General features: G+C 46.0%; 1 protein-coding gene across 3 annotated transcripts in view; it reads right to left on the bottom strand.

Annotated features, from left to right (window-relative positions):
- Positions 1-696: 696 nt before the first annotated feature.
- TMEM268 (transmembrane protein 268) overlaps positions 697-24,155 on the bottom strand; it is a 29,039-nt gene continuing 5,580 nt past the window's right edge. Inside the window, exons 3-10 of one of the 3 annotated variants that reach the window (XR_009519811.2) lie at positions 20,875-20,984; positions 18,333-18,440; positions 17,126-17,275; positions 12,667-12,777; positions 11,779-11,859; positions 10,374-10,559; positions 4,994-7,606; positions 697-4,751 (exon numbers count right to left, since the gene is read on the bottom strand). Coding sequence is in view for 2 of the 3 variants with exons in the window: in XM_060014260.2 (XP_059870243.1) it covers positions 7,427-7,606; positions 10,374-10,559; positions 11,779-11,859; positions 12,667-12,777; positions 17,126-17,275; positions 18,333-18,440; positions 20,875-20,984 (926 nt within the window). In the remaining variant the exon portion in view is untranslated. Of the gene's footprint in view, positions 7,607-10,373; positions 10,560-11,778; positions 11,860-12,666; positions 12,778-16,036; positions 16,101-17,125; positions 17,276-18,332; positions 18,441-20,874; positions 20,985-24,155 lie in introns of all 3 variants that reach the window. The other 2 variants (XM_060014261.2, XM_060014260.2) reach the window with 2 other exon arrangements.

Raw genomic sequence — 24,155 nt, forward strand, 5'->3', positions numbered from 1 at the left:
TCTGCGTCCAACGGGCCACAGCCATGTCCTTCCCAAGGTCCATATCTCAGCTGGAGATGAGGCCTCTATCTCAGCTCTATGGTGGTGGCTATGCCTTAGACCTGTTATTTCTATATCCTTTACAGGCTCTTACTTCTTATTCACCAATCCATTATTTCAACCCCCTGTTAAAGTTAATAATTCTTTATATTAAACTTCTTATATTCAAATTACTGTGTGCTTTCTGTCTTCTGATTGGCCCCTAACTGATACAGACATCCAAAATGAGGCTGCCTAGGCAATCAAGACAGACAGTGATACAGGTATGAACTAGGTCAGCATCCCTAAGATGGAGACGAGAGCCCCAAGTTACAAAATATATCTCAGGTAAAGCTGGCCAATTCGAACTCGGAACCACACAGGGAAGAAGATTCTGCAAAATGAAGTTCTTCACTTCTTTTGCAATGCAGAGAACTGCGAAGGGGGTGGTAGTGAGGCCAAGTTCACCACACACAGGAGGTCGTTTCATCTTGCGCTATGTCAAGCTAAATGAGTCTATGGGACATCCAGGTGGCCACATCCAGAAGGAGGTTAGAAATATGTGGCAGGTAAAGTTAAAAGAACAATGGCTGAAAGGAAACCAGGGAACCTCCAGAAAACCCTATGTTCCTTATGTCTTGGAACTGTTTTCTGCAACAGATTCAGCAGGTGCTTTGCACATAAAAGATGCTCCTTAAATGTCACCTCCTGCATTTAGAAGCCACTTCACAGAAAGATGGGGGGAGGCTCACATCCTATGAACTTGTCAAAGGGCTCTTGGCCTCAGGGTGATATCTTTCTTTAGAGGATTTTCAAATAATAACAATTAAAATAATAATGGAAGCCACAGCTGGACCTTACCTCTGACTATGGCAAACTAGCTGGTATCAGACCAATCCTCCTACTGAGAGCAGTTTAAAAGGCTGTAGTTTCTTTTTCTTAAATCTGTCCGAATATGTCAAAGAGCTACCAATGCAGTGAGGACTGGAGGGGCCAAGATCCTCAAGAGAAAGAAAGTGCAGAGAGATGAAATGGACATCAAGGTCTTCTGACCTCCTCAAGGCACTTGCCAACTCCTAAAGAGAGTCTAAAAGGCTGAAAAACTGGGCAGAGCTTTCAGTAGACTCACTGCTTAGAGGCTGAGGGCTCACCCTGGAGGAAGAGGATTGGCTGTTAAAAGTTTTTAAAAGTACGTTTCCAGTTAAAATCTCTGAAGAGCTAGAACCTGCAAATCAGTGCTAACCAGAAATAGACTAAGTCTTACTAGGACTAAAACCCAGAGTCAAACTAACCCAACTCTACTTTTCTCAGAAGCAAAAGTAAATCCTTTCTGAAGGAATATCAAGAGTCTTGTACATCTCTTCAATGTTTCATTTTTTAAAAGTGTCTAGCATTCAATAAAAAATTACCAGGAATACCGGAAGATAGGACCAACTGATCAAAAAGGCAAAAGGAACATACTTACAGAAGAGCCAGATACTGGAGTCAGCAATATGGACTTTAAAATATTGAAGAAAACAGATGACAAGATGGATAATTTCATCTGAGAACTGTACACTATTTTTAAAAAATCAGTTAAAAATTACAGGACTGAATATTACAATAGCTTAAATTAAGAACTCAATTCAAAGGATTAACAACTGAGTAAACATAACTGAGGGTAAGAGTAATGAAGTGGAAGATAAGTCAGTAAAACATATTCAGACTGAATCATGAAGAACCAAAAGAACCAAAAGAACACAGAAAGTCTTAGAGATACAGTGACAAGGTCTTAACACACATATCCTTAGAGTCCCAGAAGGAGATGAGAAAAAAGAGGAGAAGCTATGATGAAAAATACTGTATGACAGATTCAAGATGTGCTACAAATCCCAAACAGGATAAATATAAAAAAAGTTATACCTAGGCACATCAAAATACCATTACTGAAACCCAAAGCAAAGAGGAAATTTTAAGAACAGCAACAAGACTGATAACTGACTTCACAAATAATGAAAACCGATGACATCTTCCAAAGGTTGAAAAGAACCCCAGAAACCTGTAGTACTCTAGAATTCTTGACTTACCAAAAACTTCTTTCAAAAATAAAAACACAATAGAGATCTCTCAGCAAACAAAAACTCAATCTGTCACTAGAAGATCTGTACTGGAAGGAAGATACTAAAGGTACTTCCAAATATAAATACTAAATACTAAATACTAAATACTAAATACTAAATTTATATTTGGAAGTATTCTAAATACTTCCAAATATAAATACTATTCTAAAGAAAAATTCCAAAGGTAGTTTCGGGAGTAGGTGAATGATTCTAGACAAATGTGTGGAAATGCAGGAAGGGATAAAGAGTAATAACAAAGTAATAAATGAAGAATAATAAAAAGTAAACATGTGGATAAACCTAAATGAACACTGACTATACAAAGCATTAATAATAATGTCTGGGCTTCCCTGGTGGCGCAGTGGTTGAGAGTCCACCTGCCGATGTGGGGGACGTGGGTTCGTGCCCCGGTTCGGGAAGATCCCACATGCCGCGGAGCGGCTGGGCCCGTGAGCCATGGCCGCTGAGCCTGCGCATCCGGAGCCTGTGCTCCGCAGCGGGAGGGGCCACAACAGTGAGCGGCCCGCAGACCACAAAAAAAAAAAAAATAATAATAATAATAATAATAATAATGTCTGTTGTGGTTTAAAATATAGCAAGAATTGAAATCCATGAGAACAAGACCACCACAGACAGAAAGGTTCTAAGGTCTCTGGATTGTCCAGAAAGTGATAGAAGGATCCTCTTATAACAGAATTGCATAGGTGCAGGATGCATGTTGTAATCTAGGGTAACCACTAAGAGAAAAGAATACATACCTCACAAGCTACTAGAAGAGAAATTATACAAATCACAAAAACTTAATGCAAAAGAAGGCAAAAATAGTACAGAAAAAAGAACACAGAGGGGGAGGACCAATAGTAAGTAAACAGTAAGATGGAACATTTAAGCCCAAAACTATCTAATATATCAGGAAACACACTGGACATAGCATAGTAAATACGCCAGTTAAAAAACGGACTGCATTTTTTTAATCCCACACGTTCACAAGAGGGGCACCCTAAATATAAGGATGCAGATAAGTTGAAGGTAAAGGATGACCAGATATACTATGTAATCGCCAATCAAAAGAAAGCTAATGTATCAGACAAAGTAGATCTTAAGGCAAAAATCTACTAAAGGGGGATATTTCATAAAGATAAAAGGGTCAAACCATCAGGCAGTTCTAATAATTCTAAATTTGTATGCATGGAATAACAGAGCAAAACTCGTCAGAAGTGAATTAAAATACACGTTCACACAAAAACTTGTACACAGTTGTTCATAGCAGCATTATTCCTAATAGCCAAAAAGTAGATTTGATGAATAACCCAGCTGGATGAATGGATAGACAAAATCTGCTCTATCCGTGCAATGGAATATTATCCAACCATTAAAAAGGGATACAGTATTGATACATGCTACAATATGGATGATTCTGGAAAACATTATGTTATGTGAAAAAGCCAGACATAAAAGGCCACAAACTGCATGATTCCATTTATGAAATGTCCAGAATGGGAAAATCCAGAGAGAGAAAGTAGACCAGTGACTGTCAGAGGCTGGGGACAGGGAGTAACAGGGCGACTACAAATGGGTAGGGGGATTCTGTGGGGGGAAGATGTGATGAAAATGTTCTAGAATTAAATAGTGGTGATGTTTGTGCAATCTTGTGAATATATATACTAAAAACCACTGAATTTTATACTTTAAAATGGTGGATTTTATGGTATGTTAATTACATCTCAATTGTAATTAAAAAAAAAAAAACTTGGTCAAAAGTAAAAGGAGAAACAGAAAATCTACAATCCTAGCTGGAGAGTTTCCTCCCTTGGTCGCTGATAGAACCAACCAACCAAAATCAGTAAGGATATAGATTTGAATAAGGTAAGTAAAAACTCACACAAATAGACACAGGTAGAAAACAGTATGCAGCAGCTGAAGAAAAGTCATCATCAGATGATGGAGCCCTTACTATGGACCACACTATGAATCAGGCCTTGTGCTTTGCATGCGTCACCTCAATTCATCTCCCTATTATCACATGCCCCCTTAACACGAGGAAGAACAGAGGGGGTGAGCATCTGGCCCAACGTCACCAACCAGCTTGTGCTTAACTTCCCTGCTAGGGAAGCAGAATCTTCCCTAGATTAAAGAATAAGGACTAGAATCTTTATTCACATAAATACACCCCATGGTGCTGGAGTAACTGAGGTCTGACGCAGAATGAATAAACATTAACTGTTAATGAACTACATCATCCACAAAAGCATAAGTCGGGCACCTACAGCATTTAAGACATAGTGAGAGATAAAAAAATAATAATAATAGCAACAATTTCTTGAGCGCTTACTCAAGTTTGCAACTCACAGGTGTAAGCACTTTACATTTTGTATACCATTTAATCTTCACAATCACCTGCCAGGTGGGCACACTTATCCCCATTCCACACTTGAGGACTGAGACCCGAGGATGGGAAGGACGCGGCCCCGAGGTGGCAGACCTTGGATTTGAACACATGTGACTCTAGAATCCAAGTCCTCCGCTCCCACTTCACGACACGGCACCAACTTCACCAGCTCCACGCCCGCCATCAACACAGAGCTTTGAAACGGCGCACACGTTCCTTTGTGGAATCTCATCTTCACAGCAACCCTGTGAAGCAGGCAAGACAGAGATCACAGAATTTTCTAAAAGAGGAAACTGAGGCTCAAATGCGAAGAAATGTACCTCATGGGCACACCTGAATGCCCTACCCACTGGGTGACACCACCAGAAACTCTAAAGAGAGGAAAAGGCAGGAAACAACACATCGAGGGTCCTTTAAGGAGGCTGTCAAATGGAGCAACTGCTGTTTGGTCAAAACACACATTTTTATTCTCTGTTATTATACTTACCAGGGTTTTATGGTTGGATGATAAATATGGGCTACTATTGATCACATTCACAGCCCACACTTCCGCTGTGGCAGGTGAGAAAGACAGTGATCGCCTTCATGAATAATTCTCATTGAGCAAAGCGGGCCGCAGCATTTGTCGGCTGACGAGAAACGCCTAAAAGAGCCATTTCCAAGGGCTGGTCTATGTACATGATTTCTCTTCTCTGGCCCAGAGAAAGTGAACAGTCAGATTCATCTCTTACATGGTAAGTCACCCACATAATTACATTTCATGTTCACCAGATTCATTTATAGAGTGAACTGACATTCAGAGAGGTTAACCTAGCCAAGGTCACACTGCTAAGAAGTAGCAGATCTGAAATGAGAATACAGCTCTCCTGCTGGCTAGGCCAGTGTTCCATCCAAAGGGGTATCAGGTCTGGGACACCTCACCTGTGTGGGTCTATAGAACCTTTCTGTATGTAGATAAAGGCATAACAGAGAGAAAGGCCAAGGGTTAAAATGGAACAGAAAAAGATGGAAATTCCCAGATCTTTAGCTTTGAAAGGGCCATTAAGAATCATCCAATCTACCCACTATACAGATGTGTAGACTGAGGACCAGCCTAAAGTTACATAGCTAAAAGTGGCAGTTCAGGACCAGAACCCCAGTCTGTGACAACTTCATCATTCAACTGAGTACAGAGAGTAATTTGCAAAAGCTACTATAGAGATGACAAAGCACTCAGTCCACAGGATTTTTTTCCTTAGCAAGTCCAGGTCATGCACAAAAAGTACAAGGTACAGTCTTTGTCCTTGAGGAGCTTATAGTCTAGCTAGAAGAATAGGTATATGCACAGGAAAACAGAATCAATAACATAAAACATGAGTAAAAGCAGCAACTACATCAAGAATTTAAAGGCCGCAGAGTCAGGAATTCCCTGGCGGTCCAGTGGTTAGGACTCGGTGTTTTCACTGCGGTGGCCTGGGTTCAATCCAAGGTCGGGGAACTACGATCCCCCAAGCCATGTGGCGTGGGAAAAAAAAAAAAAAAAGTGAGATGATTTGGATTCATGGATTAAGAGGTAATTTTTAAAAAATAAAAAAATAAAGGAGGCAGAGAGTGGCAGGTCTGGCTATGTTGAAAGGCTTCCTGAAGGAGGGGTAAGGAAAGCTGAGCATTAAAGCATGCATAGGAGGGGGAGGGGCAAGATAGGGGGAGGGGATAAGAGGTACAAATTACCATGTATAAAATAAATAAGCTACAGAGATATATTGTACAACACAGGGGATACAGTCAATATTTTATAATAGCTGTAAGTGAAGTATAACATTTAAAAATGGTGAATCACTATGTTGTACACCTGAACCTTGTATATATCTTACGTCAACCATACCTCAATTAAAAAAAATTTTTTTTTACAAAAGCATGCATAGGAGTCCAGCACATACAAAGGAACAGGTACGTCAGTCCAGGAAAAGAGTTTCAACCTACGAAGGATTTTTATGGGCGATGAAGCCAAAATTGCAGATGAAGGCCAGGTCTTAGGTGCTGGGGAGCCTTTAAATGCCAGGCTAGGGCTTTTGGATTTGGGCCTAGGGAACAACGGGTCTTCAAACTTGTTCAGAAGCAGAGCACCCGGCAGCCTCTGAGCTCTTCATGGAAGTCCACAAGTGACAGATTACGCTTCACTCCAGGACAGTGTTAGTGTCAAGGAACACACGGCCATTCTCCGTCTGCAGTATGAAACCATCCCACAAGCAAGCATGCTGTGAACAAAATATGTCCTCCAATCAGACAGGATCAGTCTCTTCCAAATATTCCCATTAGCAGTTACAGGCCGTCTGTTTCCTGCTCCTCGAGGCCTGGGTGCTAGCATACAAGCCCAAGCGCCATCTTTTTTCAGAAAATGTAGGAAAGAAACAACTTAAAGATGGAGAACATTCTCAGAATTTACTTCTTCACTTCAGATTGGGAAGAGGCTTCTTATAATCTAAGGGGCCCAAGGCGATGCCACAAAGAGCAGTGTCCTCCCTGAGTCTCCATCTGACAAGAAGGGGGTGGGGACAGAAGCGTCACCCGAGACCAAGCTTGGGACACACATTCAGTCCAGTCTGGTCATCTTCACATTTCCTGGGCTCTCCAGACAATGAAAGGGATGTGCGGGTGGCCCTTTCATCCATGCCCAGTTCTAAGCAGCACAGAAAGTACCTCAGAGTGGGACCCTCAGCTTCTGCAAAGGCCAGGGGTCAGTGTGGGACGTTGACAAGCCATTCTCGTGCAGGGTCCTGGAGTGAGCACAATATTCGCAGTGCTGACACGACTGACAGCCTCAGAGTGCCCCCAGATGCTGCTCTCCTCGCCTAGGGCTCACCGTCGGCCACCCTGGGCTCCTGAGGCCTCCCTGACTTCTCACCTTCAGCCTTGGAAGATGAGTACCTTCGTCCCTAGGTCACCTGGCCAGGAATGGGCAGCACCCTGTGCCCAGGATGTGGGCTTCTATGAGCTGGCAGGGGCATGGAATCCTTGGAGAGTCTGTGTGTCGTGTGCCCAATGCCTGGGGGAGCTGAGAGGTCACCAGGAGCCGGATGTAGTAGCCACCAAACACTGCCAGCAGCTGCTGGGCCATTTCCTGGAAGAGGTAGGGAAAAAGAGTGAGGGCCACAGAAAAGTGTCTAAAGCATGAGGGGTACGCCAAGTGGTCCTTACACCCCTGGACCAGCAGTAATGCTCACTAGGAAGAACCCGGCAAGGCCCTCACCCGGGACAGCTGCAAGATGCCTGAATCTGGTCTGGAACTCCAGCTCTCAAGCTCTGTGGAGCTCCTGCAGCGTCAGTTTCCACATCTCTGAGGTGGTAACCTAACTGCTAATAGGTGATAATAATGTGCACAAAAAGCTAGGGAGCCTCAAAGCACTAGAGGAATTACCACTGGTTTATACCAGCCAATTGTGCACACACACACTCACAGACACACACACACACACACACACACACACATTTTTCCAGTTTCAAGTATCTGTGATTTTGTAAAGTACATGACATCAGGTAATGCACTTGAAGAAAATGACCAGTAAATGGAGGCATGGTTGGGGGAATACCCCTCTGACGGCAGGATTCTTCAAGTCATACACAGCAGTACCTGCTGAACTGCTTCAGACAGTACTCCTATATTAAACGTGCTTATCAAAACTGGATTTAGCACAAAAAGACAAATACGGTATGATTCCACTCATATGAGGCGCCGAGAGCAATAAATTCATAGAGACAGAAAGTAGAACGGTGGTTTTCAGGGGCTGGGTAAGGTAAAAGAATTTGTATTTAATGGGTATGTTGTTTCAATTTGGGAAGATGAAGAAGTTCTGGAGGAGGGTGTAGTGATGGTTGCACAACAATGTGAATGCGCTTACTGCTACTGAATCGTACACTTAAAAATAGCTAAGGCGGTGAATTTTATACTATGTATATTTGACTGCAGTGAAAAAAATTAAAAAGTGAAAAAGAGGAAAAAAAATTTTTTAATTGTATTTAATGCGTGCTCTTAACACATTTGGTCTCTAAAGTTCCATCCACCTGTCTGGCAGTTGGGATTCCAGCAAAGACGCTCCAGTTTCTTTTGTGTGGCATGGAAGTCTTTCACAGTACTTGTGTCCAGTCTGAATGCAATGAAGTAAAGTGTGGGTTACACCCAGCCTGTTTACGTCAATACAGTTAGGGGTCAAGAATAGGCTTTTAAATCAAAGGGCCAAATGGGAATGTCAGCTCAGCCACCCTGGGACGGACCCTGAGCAAAGTCACTTCACCTTGCTTAGCCCACTTCCTCATCAGTAAGACAGAAAGTCACAGCACCTTTCTGGTTGAGCTGGAGTGAGGACTAAAAGCACTGATGGATAGAAAGCCCAATACCTAATTCGCAATAAATGGCATCAATATCACTACCATTATCATTATTCAAAAAGCAGAAATTCCACCTAGCTCTGTAGGATCCGTGTTTCCTTAGAGTTATCCTTTGTGCTAGAAAAATGTTGAAAACGTCAAACAGCCTACCACTTACTAACTCAGATTGGTCTTCCCGCCCATTTATTCTAAAATTGATAACATAAGAAACAAAGAACTGTGACAAGAAATTGGCCTCCTGAGAATCATAGGACTGGTTTCTGCCTTGGACTTTGCCACATTCTCCCTTGTTCTGCGACCTTGGGTGAGTCAGCGGACCTCTTGGAAGCTTACTTCACCCATCAAGGAAGAAGGGAAAATAATCTATACTTCAGAGGATATGCTAAAGAATTTTATGCATGATAAAAACCTGTGAAAATGAAAGAGGTCATTATAACTATTTCTCCGCCTTTTGCACACACTGGGTTCCTCCTGAAATATGACAGTCTGGCCCACGTTGAGACTTGGGCATTGCTTGTATTTTCCTTTGCTATTTTATAAGGGCAGCTACTTTAAAAACGTGCACACACACTGAGACTTGATATTCATGACAGGAAATTGTATTACTATTTGTTTGAATGAATTTGAAAAAATAATTTAAAAGACCCATCATAGTTAATGAGCTATTCCACATAAACCCAGACATGCATGCACAAGAAAGAACGTGATCTTATCAATCTTTTCAGCTCTTTGAAGAGATTAATATATTTATCATTTTCTCTCATAATGGTCCTATTTGCAGGTCCCCCCACTCCCCATCCATGCAAAAGGGAAAGTCTGGGCTGGTTTGGACCTTTAATCCCCAAATCTATTGGCTAAAAATAAAATGCAACTGCTCTCCTGTATCACACCCTGCCACAGGTCGCCCCTCACTGCATGTCTCCCAGACAGTGGGTCTGTCCTCATGGTGAGAAGAGGGTTGCACAAGCCGCAAACCACATTACCAGACTTCTGGTCTACTAGCTCTTGATCATACCCAACAGACAGCTTGGGTGGCAGGACCCAACAGAACTCTGGAGCGGGAGGAAATGGAATTCAACAGAGATGCATACAAGATTTAAATATCCAACTGCCATGTAAGGAGATGGATGGAGAGATGATAGATTGATTGATAGATTTAAAAATGACCCAAATATTCATCAACGTGTTCATGGTTAGGTAGGCTATGATCCATCAATATGCAACTACATATCCAATAGAACTACACGAAAGAATACCAAGATATTTTTTAAATGGGGTGAGGGGGCACCCAATAAGTATAAAATGATTCCTCTAAGCTATCTTTTAAAGTGCTGGCATGAGGAAAAGAATATTGAAAACTGGTAGGCTAGAAGACGTGTATGGTCCCTACCAACCCAGTAAAGGCATGTCCCCAGGAATCTAGAACTTGAGAGCCCCACACGGACTCTATGCAAACACCTGGTTGGGGAGGAGGGGACCTGACTGGCCCAGGTGCCTGTTACCTCCGGCTCAGCCTCAGGAATAAGCTGGCGAAGCTCGGTCTGCATGAGTGGCCTCTCCGTGGGACGAGGACTGCTGGGCAGGAGAGGAGCTTCCTCCAGCAGGTTCTCCGGCCCCTCGGCCACCGTTGGGCTCACCCCAGTCTCCATGACAACACACAGCTGGCTCAATCTGCTTCTCAGCAAGGACTGCAAAGGAAACACAGAGGGGCTCGGTGGTGTCCTAAGTTAGGTGGATGGAGGATGCCGGGTGGTTCCCTGAACCGCAGACCCACACAGGACGGATAGACCGTCTACAGACTCAGATGCTGACCTCAGGAGACTCTGGAGAGATCAGAAAATTCCTGCAGAAGTATGGTCAGAAGCACTTTTCCTTCCATGCTCTCATCTGCTCCTCAAAGCAGCCTGGGACGTGGGAATCTTTACCCATATGTTGCAGATGAGCAAACTGGAGCTCAAAGGAATTGCCCAAAGCCACACAGGAACCAATGGGTCCGGATCAGGGCTAAGCCACGATCCTGACTTCAAAGCCAACTACAGCACTTGCGGGGGCCCGAAAATGGATCCCAGGGAAGAAGCACAGGGCTCGAGGACAGGCGAGCTGGGCTCCAAACTTAGCATCACCAACCAGCTATGCGGCTTCTCAGAGCCTCAGTTTCCTCCTCTGTGGAACTGGAGCAAACTCTCCCCGTTCCTTCTCAAAACATTCAGGATTTCAAACAAGTGAAAGTCATCTAAATATACGGTATTTTCCTCTGCCAGAATCTTTATTATTGTTGTTATAAATGAAATATATTCTCACTGTTATTTATTATTATTATTATAGATAAAATTTATATTCACTGTAGAAAATGTGGAAAATGCGACTAGTTAAAAAGGAAAAGAGGACTCCCCTGGTGGCACAGTGGTTAAGACTCCGCCTGCCAATGCAGGGGACATGGGTTCGAGCCCTGGTCCAGGAAGATTCCACATGCCGCGGAGCAACTAAGCCCGTGTGCCACAACTACTGAGCCTGCGCGCTAGAGCCCGCAAGCCACAACTACTGAGCCCACGCGCCACAACTACTGAAGTCCAAGCGCCTAGAGCCCATGCTCTGCAACGAGAGAAGCCACCGCAATGAGAAGCCCGCGCACCGCAACGAAGAGTAGCCCCCGCTCGCCACAACAAAGACCCAACGCAGCCAAAAATTAAATATAAATAAATAAATAATTCTATTTAAAAAGAAATTCTTTAAAAAGGAAGAGAAAAACAGCCATAATTCCCTAGGCAAAAACAACCATGACTCCACAGAGGTATTCTTCCCTCCAAGTAACTTTTCCTTAGACACTTGTTCCAACGCTGAGGTAATGCAATCTACACAACCTAGCCTCCTGGTTTACTTTTCTGCTTTTCACTTAAGGTATCTCACCTCTTGGCTCGTCTTCATTTCTCGAACATGGTCGGACAAAAACTGCACACAGGTCTCCAGGTCGAAGTAGACAAACCAGAGCTGGGGAGAGAAGCAGCCGTGACTGCTGAGGCCAAAGCCCACCCGACCTTGAACTCTCCATCTCTGAGACGGGCCTCACCTCCTGCCTCCTCGCTGCAGGCTTGCCCTTCTGGGGATGACCAGATTCATCCCGGTCTCCGGCGTGAGCATGCCATTCTGCTCTCTCCCAGAGCCCCCCCGCCCCCTGCACGATGGGGTCTGGTAGACAAGTGGCTTCGTGTGCAGATTTGGAAAATGTCGAACCCTGTGCCCGCTGGGGGCCCACCCGTACCCACACCCTGGGCCCCTCACCAGCTAAGAACGCGGACGTGGTGCTGAGGAGATTGATCAATCCTCCCAGGCAGACCCCAGCCAGGCTCAGGCGCCCTGGGCCTCAACCAGCCCAGCTGTGTCCCAGACCCACTGTGTGACCTCTCTAGTCACTTCAGATCTCCCCATTGCCCTGGGGCCAAGAAAACAACCATGCCAGGAGGACAAGGCCCTCAGGGTCTGACCTGCCTCCCCAGGGACCTTGTCTGGGTACTGAGGGCTCGAAACAGAGGAGGCCCCATCTCTTTGCTGAATAAATGTTCAATGAGGAATGTGGCTTGGATGGTCGCCGAGCTTCCCTTCCAGCCCCGCCTCGTGGAGGTTCTAGGCTGCTGGTTACCACCCAGAGAGGAGTCTCCAGAAAGAAACACTGGAGCAGAGAGGAAGGAGGGGCTGCCGACGCCATCTCCATTAGCAGACTCCGGGGGACACTGCACAGACTGGGAGAGCCCAGCCCCGAAGTGGGTCCCCTGGAGAGGTCACTCCGAGACACAGTACCTGAATCACACTCTGGCAGCCTTCCACCGTGTCTGTCACCCCCAGCAGCACCCGGTGTCTCAGGAGGGCTCCGTTGGCAGCCGCCAGCCTCAGATCCGTGTTGGCGTTGGCCTGTAAGACAAACGCCAGCCCCATGGCCCAACCTCCATGCTGCCGGGGAGCTCTTGGGCCTGAGCAATAACCACACACTGTCCCTCCCCGAGACACCACGGGACAATCCTGGTCTCCAAGACACATCCATTGTCTCCCCCATAAAACAGACTGTGGCATTGTTGGGACAATAAATTCAACAGTGTCAGAGAGCTTCGGGTGAAGCCCAGCTCTGCTACTTCCCGGCGGTGTGGCCCTGGACAAATGTGTCCCTTCTGAGTCTTGCTTTCTTCAGTTGTTGAAGAAGGATAAAAAGCATCTCCGGCCCTTAGGAACATGGTGAGATTGAACTGAGATTGTGTGTGTGACACACTTAACCCGGTGCCTGGGACACAGTCGGGGGCCACACATATCTGAGGGAGGAGGGGGTTGGAGAGCTTTGAGCATCGATCGTGGAAATAAAGCACCTACTTTCCATACTACCTAACCCAGTGACTGGCCCTCGGAGGGGGGCTCTGGGAATCCATCTCCTTCTTTTCCCACCAGAACCAACTGACGCCATGGATGACAAAGTAGGTGCTAAGCAGACCGGGCAGGAGAGGAGAGGAAAGGTGACAGGACCCAAAGCTCTATAAGACCCTACAAGGACTTTCAGATGCAATTAGAAGGCAACCCAATCGAGGACAATGGTCCCCAAAACAGGAAGGATCCCTGTAGGGAGCTTCTGAATGTGTGAGAAGGCCCTTACGGTTGTCACAGGCACAGGACAGGCAATGCTGGCACTTAGGGACGAGGACCAGGGATGCTAAACACACGCCTTCCACTGTAGGCCACGTCCCATGACAGAGAATTTTGCACGTGGAAGAACTGTCCCCCAGCCTACCTGAACCCTAAATGTCCCACTGGGCACGAGCACATGTGAAAAACTCTCTTCCTAATTCTCTGACTGGCCAACCTAATTCCATTTTACATATAAACCTAAAGTGTTTTGTGAATAGGTTTTAAAATACATTGAATTTTCCAGGAATGCCACACCTCGTTTATTGCATTTCGCTTTATTGCGCTTTACAGATACTGCCTTTTTTTTTTTTTTTTACAAACTGAATGTTTGTGACAATCTGAGTCGAGCAAGTCTATTGACGCCATTTTTCCACTAGCGTTATTTTTTAACTAAGGTATGTGCATTGCTTTTTTTTAGACATAGGGCTTTTACACACTTAATAGACTACAGTATAGTGTAAACATAACTTTTATATGCACTGGAAAGCCAAAAAATTCGTGTGACTCTCTTTACTGTGATATCCGCTTTATAGCAGTGGTCTGGAACCAAACCCACAGTATCTCCAAAGTTTGCCTGTATTATAAAAATCAAGGGGTGATTATATTTTGTTTTGCCTAGAACTTTAGCAAGGGTGTTCACCCTTTCAGAAACCCCTATCACCAAGATTTCAGGTCCTGACTCCATCTCTTAACTACCTATATAACCCTGGGCAAATTAGTCACCATCTCTGCCTCCACACCCTCACGTCCAAATTGGAGATAACACCCCCGAACAATAAGGGTTAGAATAAGGATGAAATGAGTTAATACACATAGGACACCTGGAAGAATGAACACTCGATATATGTTACCTAGTAATATCTTTATGATGACGATACTCAACTGAAAACACCATGTTTTCCACTGTACCATGTTGGCCACAAACGAATATTTTTAGGAATTTTCAACATACCCTAGTGATGTGTTTTACTCTTTAGGGGATAAAAGACAGAGTCTTGCCTGCCTTCATAAGCCTTCTGATCTTGAAAAAGGCTAATAATGACCCAAACAAGGGGAAAACAAGGCAGTGTGTACAAATGCTGAGGCTCTCAAGGATGCTATGTGATGCGGGTAGGACACAAACAGTAAGAGTGACAATGGTCAGGAAGGGGGATCTGCATGGTCCTGAGAGATGAGGGATCCGAGGATAAAGAAGTCCTTGAGCTGAGGCTCAGAGGAAGACCTGAGCAAGGCTGTGTGACCACAGACTAGTTACTTAACCTCTCTGAGCTTTGGTTTCACCACTAGTGAAGAGTAAATAATCATAACAGTTGATACATAGTGAGCATTTATGTAACACCAAGTAAGATTATAAGCACGTTGCATGTATTAAGTCATTTAGTTCTCCCAACAATCCTATGAGGGAGCTAAAATTATTATCCCATTGTACAGATGAGAAAACTAAGGCCCTGAGAGGTTAAATAATAAATCACCCCAGGCTGCAGGGCTAGCAAATGGCAGAGGTACCTGCCTCCTTGTGAGGTTGTTGTTGGGCATGGATATCAGGTCCCAAACACAGAACACATAGTAAGTGCTCATTAAACGATGGTCTTATGAGAAAGTAAGGATCCTGGAGGGGATCAACAAACAGTGATGACAGAAGGGCTATTATGTACCTGGGGCCTCCACGCTGCCCCTACACGTAAAGATCCAGGGTCTTGTTTGTCTCTGTGCCCTGTGCCTAGCACATCTCCTAGGCACTTGCGGAGGCTTCATAAATGCCAGCTGAATAAGGAAGAAAGGGAGGAAGGAGGCAGAGAGCCACAGCAGGCATTCCCTGAACTGCCTCCCTGAAGCACCTGCCAGGTGCCAGATATTTTGCTTGCTCCTGATAAAGCAGGGCACTTTGCTCCTTCCCCCTCCCCAAGAGAAGGTTCTTGCTGCAGAAGCAGCCAGCCCCACTGATTTTTTTATAGGCCAAACACAGGGGCCATGAGAGCTTCAGCAGAGCCCAAGGGCAGCATTATTCTGTCAGTCTCATCGCAAAGCCCGACAAAGATCCTTTCAGAATGATTAAGCCATGAAGTTCCTATTTGTCCCTGTGAGCACAGGCACTAAATGGAATTCATACCCCTGAACCCTGACCACATTTCCCAACATCCCGCCCTCTCCTCCTGAGTGAGGCAAGAGTGGAGTGTTTGCTAAAGATCTCAAAGTCCAGCTCTGTGCCAGGTGCTGGGGGAGCTTCTGAAGCAGCTGGAAAGACAGTGGAGGGGTGGTTGCCAGAATAAGGGTCCCCCAAGGATGTGTAAATCCTACTTCCCAGAACCTGTGAATTTATGTTACTTGGCACTGAAAAATTAAGGGTGTAGATGGAATTAATGTTGCTAATCAGTTAGCCTTAAAATGGGAAGATTGTCCCAGATTATCTAGACAGCTCAATGTAATCACAGGGGGCCTTGAAAGTAGAAGAGGGAGACAGAAGACTCAGAGTCAAGAATGCGAGAAGGACTCAACCCACCACTGCTGGCTTTGAAGATGGAGGAAGGGGCCATGAGCCAAGGAACGCAGGTGGCCTCCAGGAGCTGGAAAAGACAAGGAAACAGATTCCCCCCCTAGAGGCTCCAGAAAGGAGGCAGCCCAGCCCCGTCAAACTTTTAAACTACAGAACTGTAACACAACACATTTCTGTTGTTTTAAGCCACTACATTTATGGTTATCTGTTACAGCCACAGAACACCAATACAGTTGGGTATTGACTGAGAATGTGGCTTGGAATCTGAGCCTCCTGGCCTTGAATTCGAGCTCTGCTATTTATTAGCAGCATGACCTTGGACTACTTCTTGGGCCTCTCGGAGCCTCGGGTTCCTCACCTGCAAAATGAACGTAAAAGCCTCTACCCAGAGGTTTACTGGGGGGTTTAATGAGTTAATGCATGTAAAGCATTTAGTGATGACCTACCACATATGAAGTGCTCAACAGTAACAAAAGACAGATGTTGAAGAAGCAGAAGACAATTAGCAAACCACACATTAAGCCGGGGGTATCGATCTCCTTTGTGAATGAGATCAGGAATCACAGGGTTCAGGCTTTGAACCTCCACTCTGCCACTCAGAGTGGGATTGGGACAAGTTACCTAAACTCCCTGATCACCCACCCACTCTCTGCCTCAGAGGTCGTTACTGGGGTTAAATGAGACACAACTGTCAACCAAGCACCAGGCAGAGTCCATCCACCTCTCCCCAGGTACCCCATGCTGTGAGGTGGGTCCAGGAAACACCCTCGCTCACAGGGCCGTGGCGAGCACCCAGGCAGAGGAGGTGCATGGAAGGGCTCAGTCGCCTCAAAGTGTCATCCTTCCCGCTCCCAGACTCTCTCAAAACACAGCCTGCTTCCAGAAAAACAACCCACAGGCATCAGAGAGAAAAACAGGAAGGATTTAATCACACGTGTGATTTGATTTCTTTTAGTCACTGGGCACACGGGCCAGGGTGAATTTTCATGGTTGGGGAAATTCTTTGAAGCAGGTAAAAGAAAAATCTGACTTGGGATTATCCTGTCCACACAGCCTTTCTGGAGGGAGCATGGCTGGAGTCCCCGGATGTCTTACCTTCCTCTGGTGTCTCTCGAAAATGAGCACAAGAGTCAGGGTCAGGCTCATGGCAGCCAGGGTCACGAGCAGCACACCCACCCAGTGGTTCCCCAGGGCGAACATCTGGCTGGTGGAGTAGATGTTGGCCCATACCACCACGTAGAACACCTGCAAGAAGCCAGAGAAAGGGCACCGTCAGCAACACCAGTCCTCAAACGAAGCAGCTCCATTCCAAGGGACACCCTCTGGCCACTTCTGACGCCCTCCATGGATGTGCGAGTTCACAAGGCCAGTCAGAGACTGATGGGGGCGGGAGATTGGGGTGGTCTGTGAGAATGGGCCCTTGTTCTTTGTTCAAAAGCAAAGGGAGAGGCAAGGGGTTAGAATAGCCACTCCAAATCCTTGCTTACTCTGAATTCAAATAAAACAGAGAAGGGAGGGGGGGCTTGGGAGTGAGATAAATTTCAATCAGAAGCCCACGTTCATCCTTCAACAGCTAGGTGGCCTTAGACAAGTTGTAACAACTCTCTGGGCCTCAGTTTCCTCATCCGTAAAATGGGGATAATAATACCTACTTCACAGTGTTGTTATAAGGGTTAATAAGATAACCTATGTAACAGCCTAGCACTTCTTAGGAAATCAGTAACTGCCAGTGGCCATCCCTTCCCCTCCCAGAAGCAGGACATGGGAGTCAAGAGTGCTTTTTGACCATTTATACATACAGAGGAGTGGCAGGTCACAGTGGTTAAGAGCACAGATGCAGAAACCAGGGTGCCCGGGTTCCAACACCGGCTGCGCCATATTCTGTCTGCCTGTGTGTGTTTACGTATATATATAGGTGTATACATATGTTTATATGTATACACACACACATATGTGACTAGAGCCGAAATAGACCAATCTGTTGAACAGATGGGGAAACCAAATGCCAGAGAGGAGGAAAGCCTTGACAAAGCCAGACACTGAGTCCAGAGCCTCAGGGGTGGGTCTACAGATTCCCAATCCCCCAGCTCTGGCCTTAATAAACCCTGCCTCCCATCCTCTGCATGGGGAGCTGGTTACAACTCTCCCCCATGAATCTCCTCTTACACCAAACCCAGGTCCAGGTGTACTGCTCTCTCCCAGGCAGCCCAGCCACCAGCCCCCAAACCCGTGACCCACACCAGCAGGCTCCAGGGCACTGCTCCGAATTTAGCAGTGCCTCAGAGGCCTCCCTCGCTCTCACCACAGCGAAGGCCAGCCGCATAGGCCTCGAGTTGTAGATGATGTATCTTCTCACTTGGGGCTCCAAGAGGGCACTCTCAGCCAGGCTCCTGTACTGCTCAGCCGGGACCTGCTTGGCCACCCAAGGGAAAGAGACCTGTCAGCCACGGAGAACCACACCCCACTCCTTCCCACCAGCAGGGGTGTTGTGGCCAGTTCACGTGGCTATCACGTGGAAGGGGGATGAGGTGCATTCCTGGCTGCCCCCAAAGGCAGAATGGGGAGCATGGAGCACGGCGTGGCAATCACAGGGTGCAGCTTCCAGCTCAGAGAAGGACAGGCACCACTGGGGAGGTGGGACAGCTCGAGATCCAGGAGGACATCCAGGAGAGGGATCCCTGTAGCCCAAGGCTCAGCACCTCACAGCAGATCCAGGACAGCCTAATGGTTAAGGTGCAGGCCATGGAGTCAGCCAGCCATCAATAATAAAATAATAAAATTTTAAAAAATAAATAAATAAAATAAAATGAGGATAATCAAAGTACAACTTGTAGAAGTGACAGGCATATTAAATAAGATAATACATATACAATATTTACAATAAATATACATATAGTATGTAGACACATATTATCTGGACATCTTTGGGGGCCTCTGTTCTCTTACTTAGATAGATATGTGTGTCTAAGTGTATGGGTACACAAGCCCGGTGCTGGTTCCGTAGTGAACACTTGATACACAGGTGTTATTCTCAAACTGTACCATCAATAACTATTAATACAGCCCAAGATACTGAAAATTCACATCTTCCTGCCCAAACAGAAAATGTCATAGAGCAAAGGTCCTATGAGAATGGATTGCTTAAGAACACAGAATTTAATCATTAGAGATATTTAGGAGCATGGTAGAACAAGATGTAAACTGTTCATCAGTTAAGAAAACCCAATCTGAAGACAACTGTTTAAGAAAAATGTTCTTTTGTACAAAGGCTGAAAGGAAGCGTGGGAAGCAAAACCAGCTCATGTGCTGATGTGGGGCTAGTATTGTCAACTTGGAAAGTTTCCCTTTAATGGTGATAAAATGTTGTTTTAAACCATAATGCAATTCTGTTTTAAAGGAGTAAACTCTCAAATCTTCAAGGTAAAATTAGCAGTGTAGCTTCCTCAGCCATAAATAATCCTCCCTGGGCAGTGAAGATGAAGGCCTCATCATGCTGGAGGATTTGAGAAGGGCAAGAACCACACCTGTGGGAACTTAATAGCAATACCACAATTTATTGAACATTTACTATGTGCCAGGACCAGTGCAAGTGTTCCTCGAGCACTACTTCTCTTAATCCATACAAAAACCCTGTGTAATAGGTATTAATATTGCCCTCGTTTTACAGATGATGAGACTGTGGCTCAGAGAGGTTAAGTCACCTGCCTAAAGTCACCCAGGCAGTAAGCAGCTGAGTTGGATCTGCATCCAGATCTATGAACCCCCGTGAAGCCTATGCCTCAAATCACTATGCTTGAAGGTACTGCATTATCATCTAATGATCACGCACCCTTCCCTTTGCAGAAGCAGTTCCTTCTCCTAAAATGCCCTTCCTCCTGTCCACCCAGCAAACTCCTTTTTTTCCTTCAAGAGCCCAGGTCAAGTATCTGCTCCTCTGCAAAGCTTTTGTTAGAATGAATAAAGGAAAGCTCATTTATACTGGAGTTGGGAAGGCCAGAAGGAGGTGCTCTCATGCCCTACCACTCATTGTCATCCGCAGACTCCAAACGCGAAGAGAATCACCTTGCATCTCCAACAGGAAGAAGGTCGGTTTCTGCCTTTTACTACCTCAGCAGGAGGAAGATTTTCTCCTCGCCTGGCAATAGCCCAGCCAACCAGAGGCTGTCACAACTCAGCCAATGAAAAGCCACTACACTTGGAACCCCCAGTTTCCCCCACTGGCCTCCTTGTTTACAAGAGCCCCTCCCAACTTCTCTTTAACCTCTATAAAACAACAGTCCTTTCCTTCGTTTCTCCAGACTTGCCCAGTTTTTACTATAGCATGCCTGTCCCGAATTGCAACTTTCTGCTATTACCGAATAAACCCATTTTGCCAGTATAATAACGGGCTGCTTTAGTTATAAGGCGGACACTTTCATAACCACTGCTCCCTGAGCTGAGTTTATCACTTTCTCCTGTGAATGTCTTCAATGTCTTGTGCATCCCTTTACTGCAGCACTTATACCATACTGTTCTGCTTTACCTGACGCATGTCTATCTCACCCACTGGGCTCTGTGAGCAGTGTGACACCAGGCACGGGGACCTAGTCACCTCTGTAGTACTCAGTGACCGCCTAAGTGGCCAGCACAGGGTGGACACCCCAAAACACACATCTGTTAAGTAAATTAATTGGAAGGAGAGGACATCTTCCTTATATTCCCTACCATGTTGAGCACAGGGTAGGTATTTAATAAAAATGTTGTGAATAATTGGATGATAGAATAGATAGACGGACAGACAGGTGGATGGATGGATGGATGGATGGAAGAAAAAGTACTAAGGACTCCATAAAGTCAGCGCTCACCTGAATGCCCCAGGTCTGCAGTTGTTCTTCGGCGGCTCCCAGATCGAAGGAGATGGGTGCACAGGTATTGTCAATCCGGAGAACTGTGAGGACCTGGCCGTTGTGGAGCTCTGAAAGCAGACCAGGAGCTTCATCGGGCTGAGCAATAAGGACTTTGGGTGAGCCCAGACCTTGACGGCATCACCTCCTCTGGCCTTGAGAACATTCTCATGGCGAGGAGGGACTTGCCATCCTCCAACTCCTACGGGAGAAGGACTGGACTTGACTGGAAAGCTCCCAGGAGACAGAACTGAGGCTGGAGGCTTTTAGGACATTATTTGAGACCATCAAAGGAAGAACTTCTCGAGAATGTGAGCTCTGTCCACACAAAGTCTGGGAGGTAGTGGGCTCCCCTCACAAGGGATATTTAAACAGAGATTGAACAACTAATTACACTGAGGAGATGATCCAGCAGACATTTATTCGAGGATGGCAAAGGAAGTGCAACCAAACAACTTACATCCCTGGTGGGCTCGGAGTCTAAGTAAGAGGTAACAATGTGGTAGGCACAACAGTGAACCCCCAAGGATGTCCCCACCCTAACCCCCAGAACCTGTGAATACGTTATCTTACACGGCAAAGGGGAATGGGGGTTGCAGGTGAACTTAATGGTATTAATCAGCTGGCCTGAAATAGGGAGATTATCCTAGATTATCTGGGTGGGCCCACTGTAATCACAAGGATCCTCAAAAGTGGAAGAGAGGGGATTCCCTGGCGGTCCAGTGGTTAGGACTCCACGCTTTCACTGCTGAGGGCACAGGTTCGATCCCTGGCTAGGGAACTAAGATCCCGCATGCCACTCAGCACAGCAAAAAAAAAAAAGAAGTGGAAGAGGGAGGCAGCAGAAGAGCCAGGAGGGATGTGACTACGGAAGAAAGGTACGGAAGAAAGGTACAGAGAGATGGAACATTACTGGCTTTAAAATGGCGGAAGGGGACTTCCCTGGTGGTCCAATAGTTAAGAATCCGCCTTCCAATGCAGGGGACGCGGGTTCGATCCCTGGTCGGGGAACTAAGATCCCACATGCCACGGGGCAACTAAGCCCAAGTGCTCTAGAGCCTGCGCGCCACGACTAGAGAGAAGCCCGTGTGCCGCCCGCACGCCACAACTAAAACCCGACGCAGCCAAGTAAATAAATAAATATAAAATTAAAAAAAAAATGGCGGAAGGCTTCAGCAGCCAAGGACTGTGGGTGGCCTTTAGATGCTGGAAAAGAAAAGGAAACAGATTCTCCGCTGGAGCTTCCTAAAGGAATGCAGCCTTGCTGACCAGGGCTGTCAGGTTGTGAGCCGACAGTCTGGCCAGTGTCAGACTTCTAACCTACAGAACTGTAAGAGAAGAACTGCATTTGCTAAACCACTGTTAGTGGCACCTGTTACAACAGTCACAGAAAACTAATCCGCTGACTTACGGGCAAGCCCTCCCCCGTGTCTCTGCACTCGCTCAACATTTTAAAAGCATATATCGAGTGAAGTCATACCTCAAAAACACACATCATCTCAGGCTTGTCACAATGGCTATCAAATTTATTCGAGGATGCCCTGCAGGGCTGCAATGAAGCCAGACCAGGAGACCCGAGGGAGGCCAGCTACAGTGAAATCCCCTCGGGTCCAGGGAGGAAGGGCAGCAGAAAGAAGCCAAACCAACTTCCCTTCTGAGTAGAGAAACTCTGAACAGAAGGACCGAGATCTCCTTCCATCACGTATGAGGCCCAGGGAGCCACCAGAGAGCAGCCAGGGCAGCTGCTGCAGGGTAGTCCAGCCCTGAGATTCTAGGATCCCAGCGTTCAGCCACGCAGGGCTGGGAGCTGAATATTTCAGCACGTTTTCTGTAGCTGTTGCTCAGAAAAGGAGGCAGGACTGAAGGGATTAAACCATGAACATGTTACCTGCTGGCTCAGGGCCCAGCTCGGGGTTAATCCCTGAGTCTTAAAGCAAAATGACTAGCTCTACCTTCCTGGGAATCCCTGGCCCACCCAAACGCTCCTCTAACCCCTCACCCCGTCCATCCCTGGGCCCTGCCACCTGGGCCAACAAAATCTCTCCCAGCTCGGTGCACCCCTTGGTATCTTCACCACAACCCTAGGCCAGGCTCCCTTCACCTCTCCCTGCCGTAGTCTCCTAACTGGTTTCTCCAACCTGCTCTTCCTCTTACGATGCATTCACACAGCAGCCAGAGCACAGATCAGATTAATACAAATTCTCTGAGTAAAACTTTCAAGAGCCTCCCAGTCCTCTGGCAAAAAGCAACCTCCTTACCAAGCTCCCCTGGCCCTTCGAAGAACTAGCCTCCTGCCAAGCTCACCTTGAAGCCTCAGCCTCACTCTGTGTCTTGCCACCCCAGCCTCCTTAGCCCCTTGGACGTGTAGTGTTCTCTCCCACCCCAGGGCCTTTGTGCATGCTCTTCCGGCTCTCTCCCTAGAACACATCCACCTAGCCTCACTCCGTTATATCCAAGTCATCATTTGTGTTCCAGCTCATTAATCCCTTGCCCAGGAAGTCTTCCCTGACATTCTAAACTCATAGCAGATCAAATCTGTCTGATAAACCTGCCCATAACTACATGCTCTCCTCCTTTATGCTTATCAAAGATGAGCACATGTGTATGCAATTACTTGATTAAAGTCCACTGTCTCCATCAGACTATATACTTCCACATTGGTTTTGCACATCATTGAATCCCCTGAGCTGGGTTCAGTGCCAGGTGTACAGTAGGCACTAAATAAATGCTTCCTGTATAAATGAGGTGGGGAAAGCACAAGCTAGATGCTTTGGGGTTCAAATGGTAACTCAGCCTCTCACTAACAGAGCACCTTGAAGAAACAATTTAACCCTGGCCATCCCCTTAGAGGATGATTATATCCACCGCGGAGGATTTTGCAAATAATTAAGATGATGAAAATTAAGCGCTTGGTGCAAAATGGGTACTGAATGACTGGCTGCTACTGTTGTCATAATTTAAAAGCCAGCTTGTCAAAGCTCCTAAGTTAACATAAAGGCACACCAGTTGAGCTGTGTTGGTTTTTACCTTCCCACACCTTGTTCCAGAAAGGATTTAAGGTGGCTTCATAAAATAAAATATGAAAAGATAAAATTAGATTTAAAAATAAGCAAATGAGGGAAAACAGACAAAAAGAAGATCAAGACCAAAATAAAATAGAACAATAAAATGCGATAAGAATAGCTTCCAGGGACTGATCCCATCCTATGCACCAGGCACGGACTTAGGCTCACAGTCGTGAT

Source organism: Delphinus delphis, chromosome 6, assembly GCF_949987515.2.
Source record: "Delphinus delphis chromosome 6, mDelDel1.2, whole genome shotgun sequence".
NCBI lineage: Eukaryota > Metazoa > Chordata > Mammalia > Artiodactyla > Delphinidae > Delphinus > Delphinus delphis.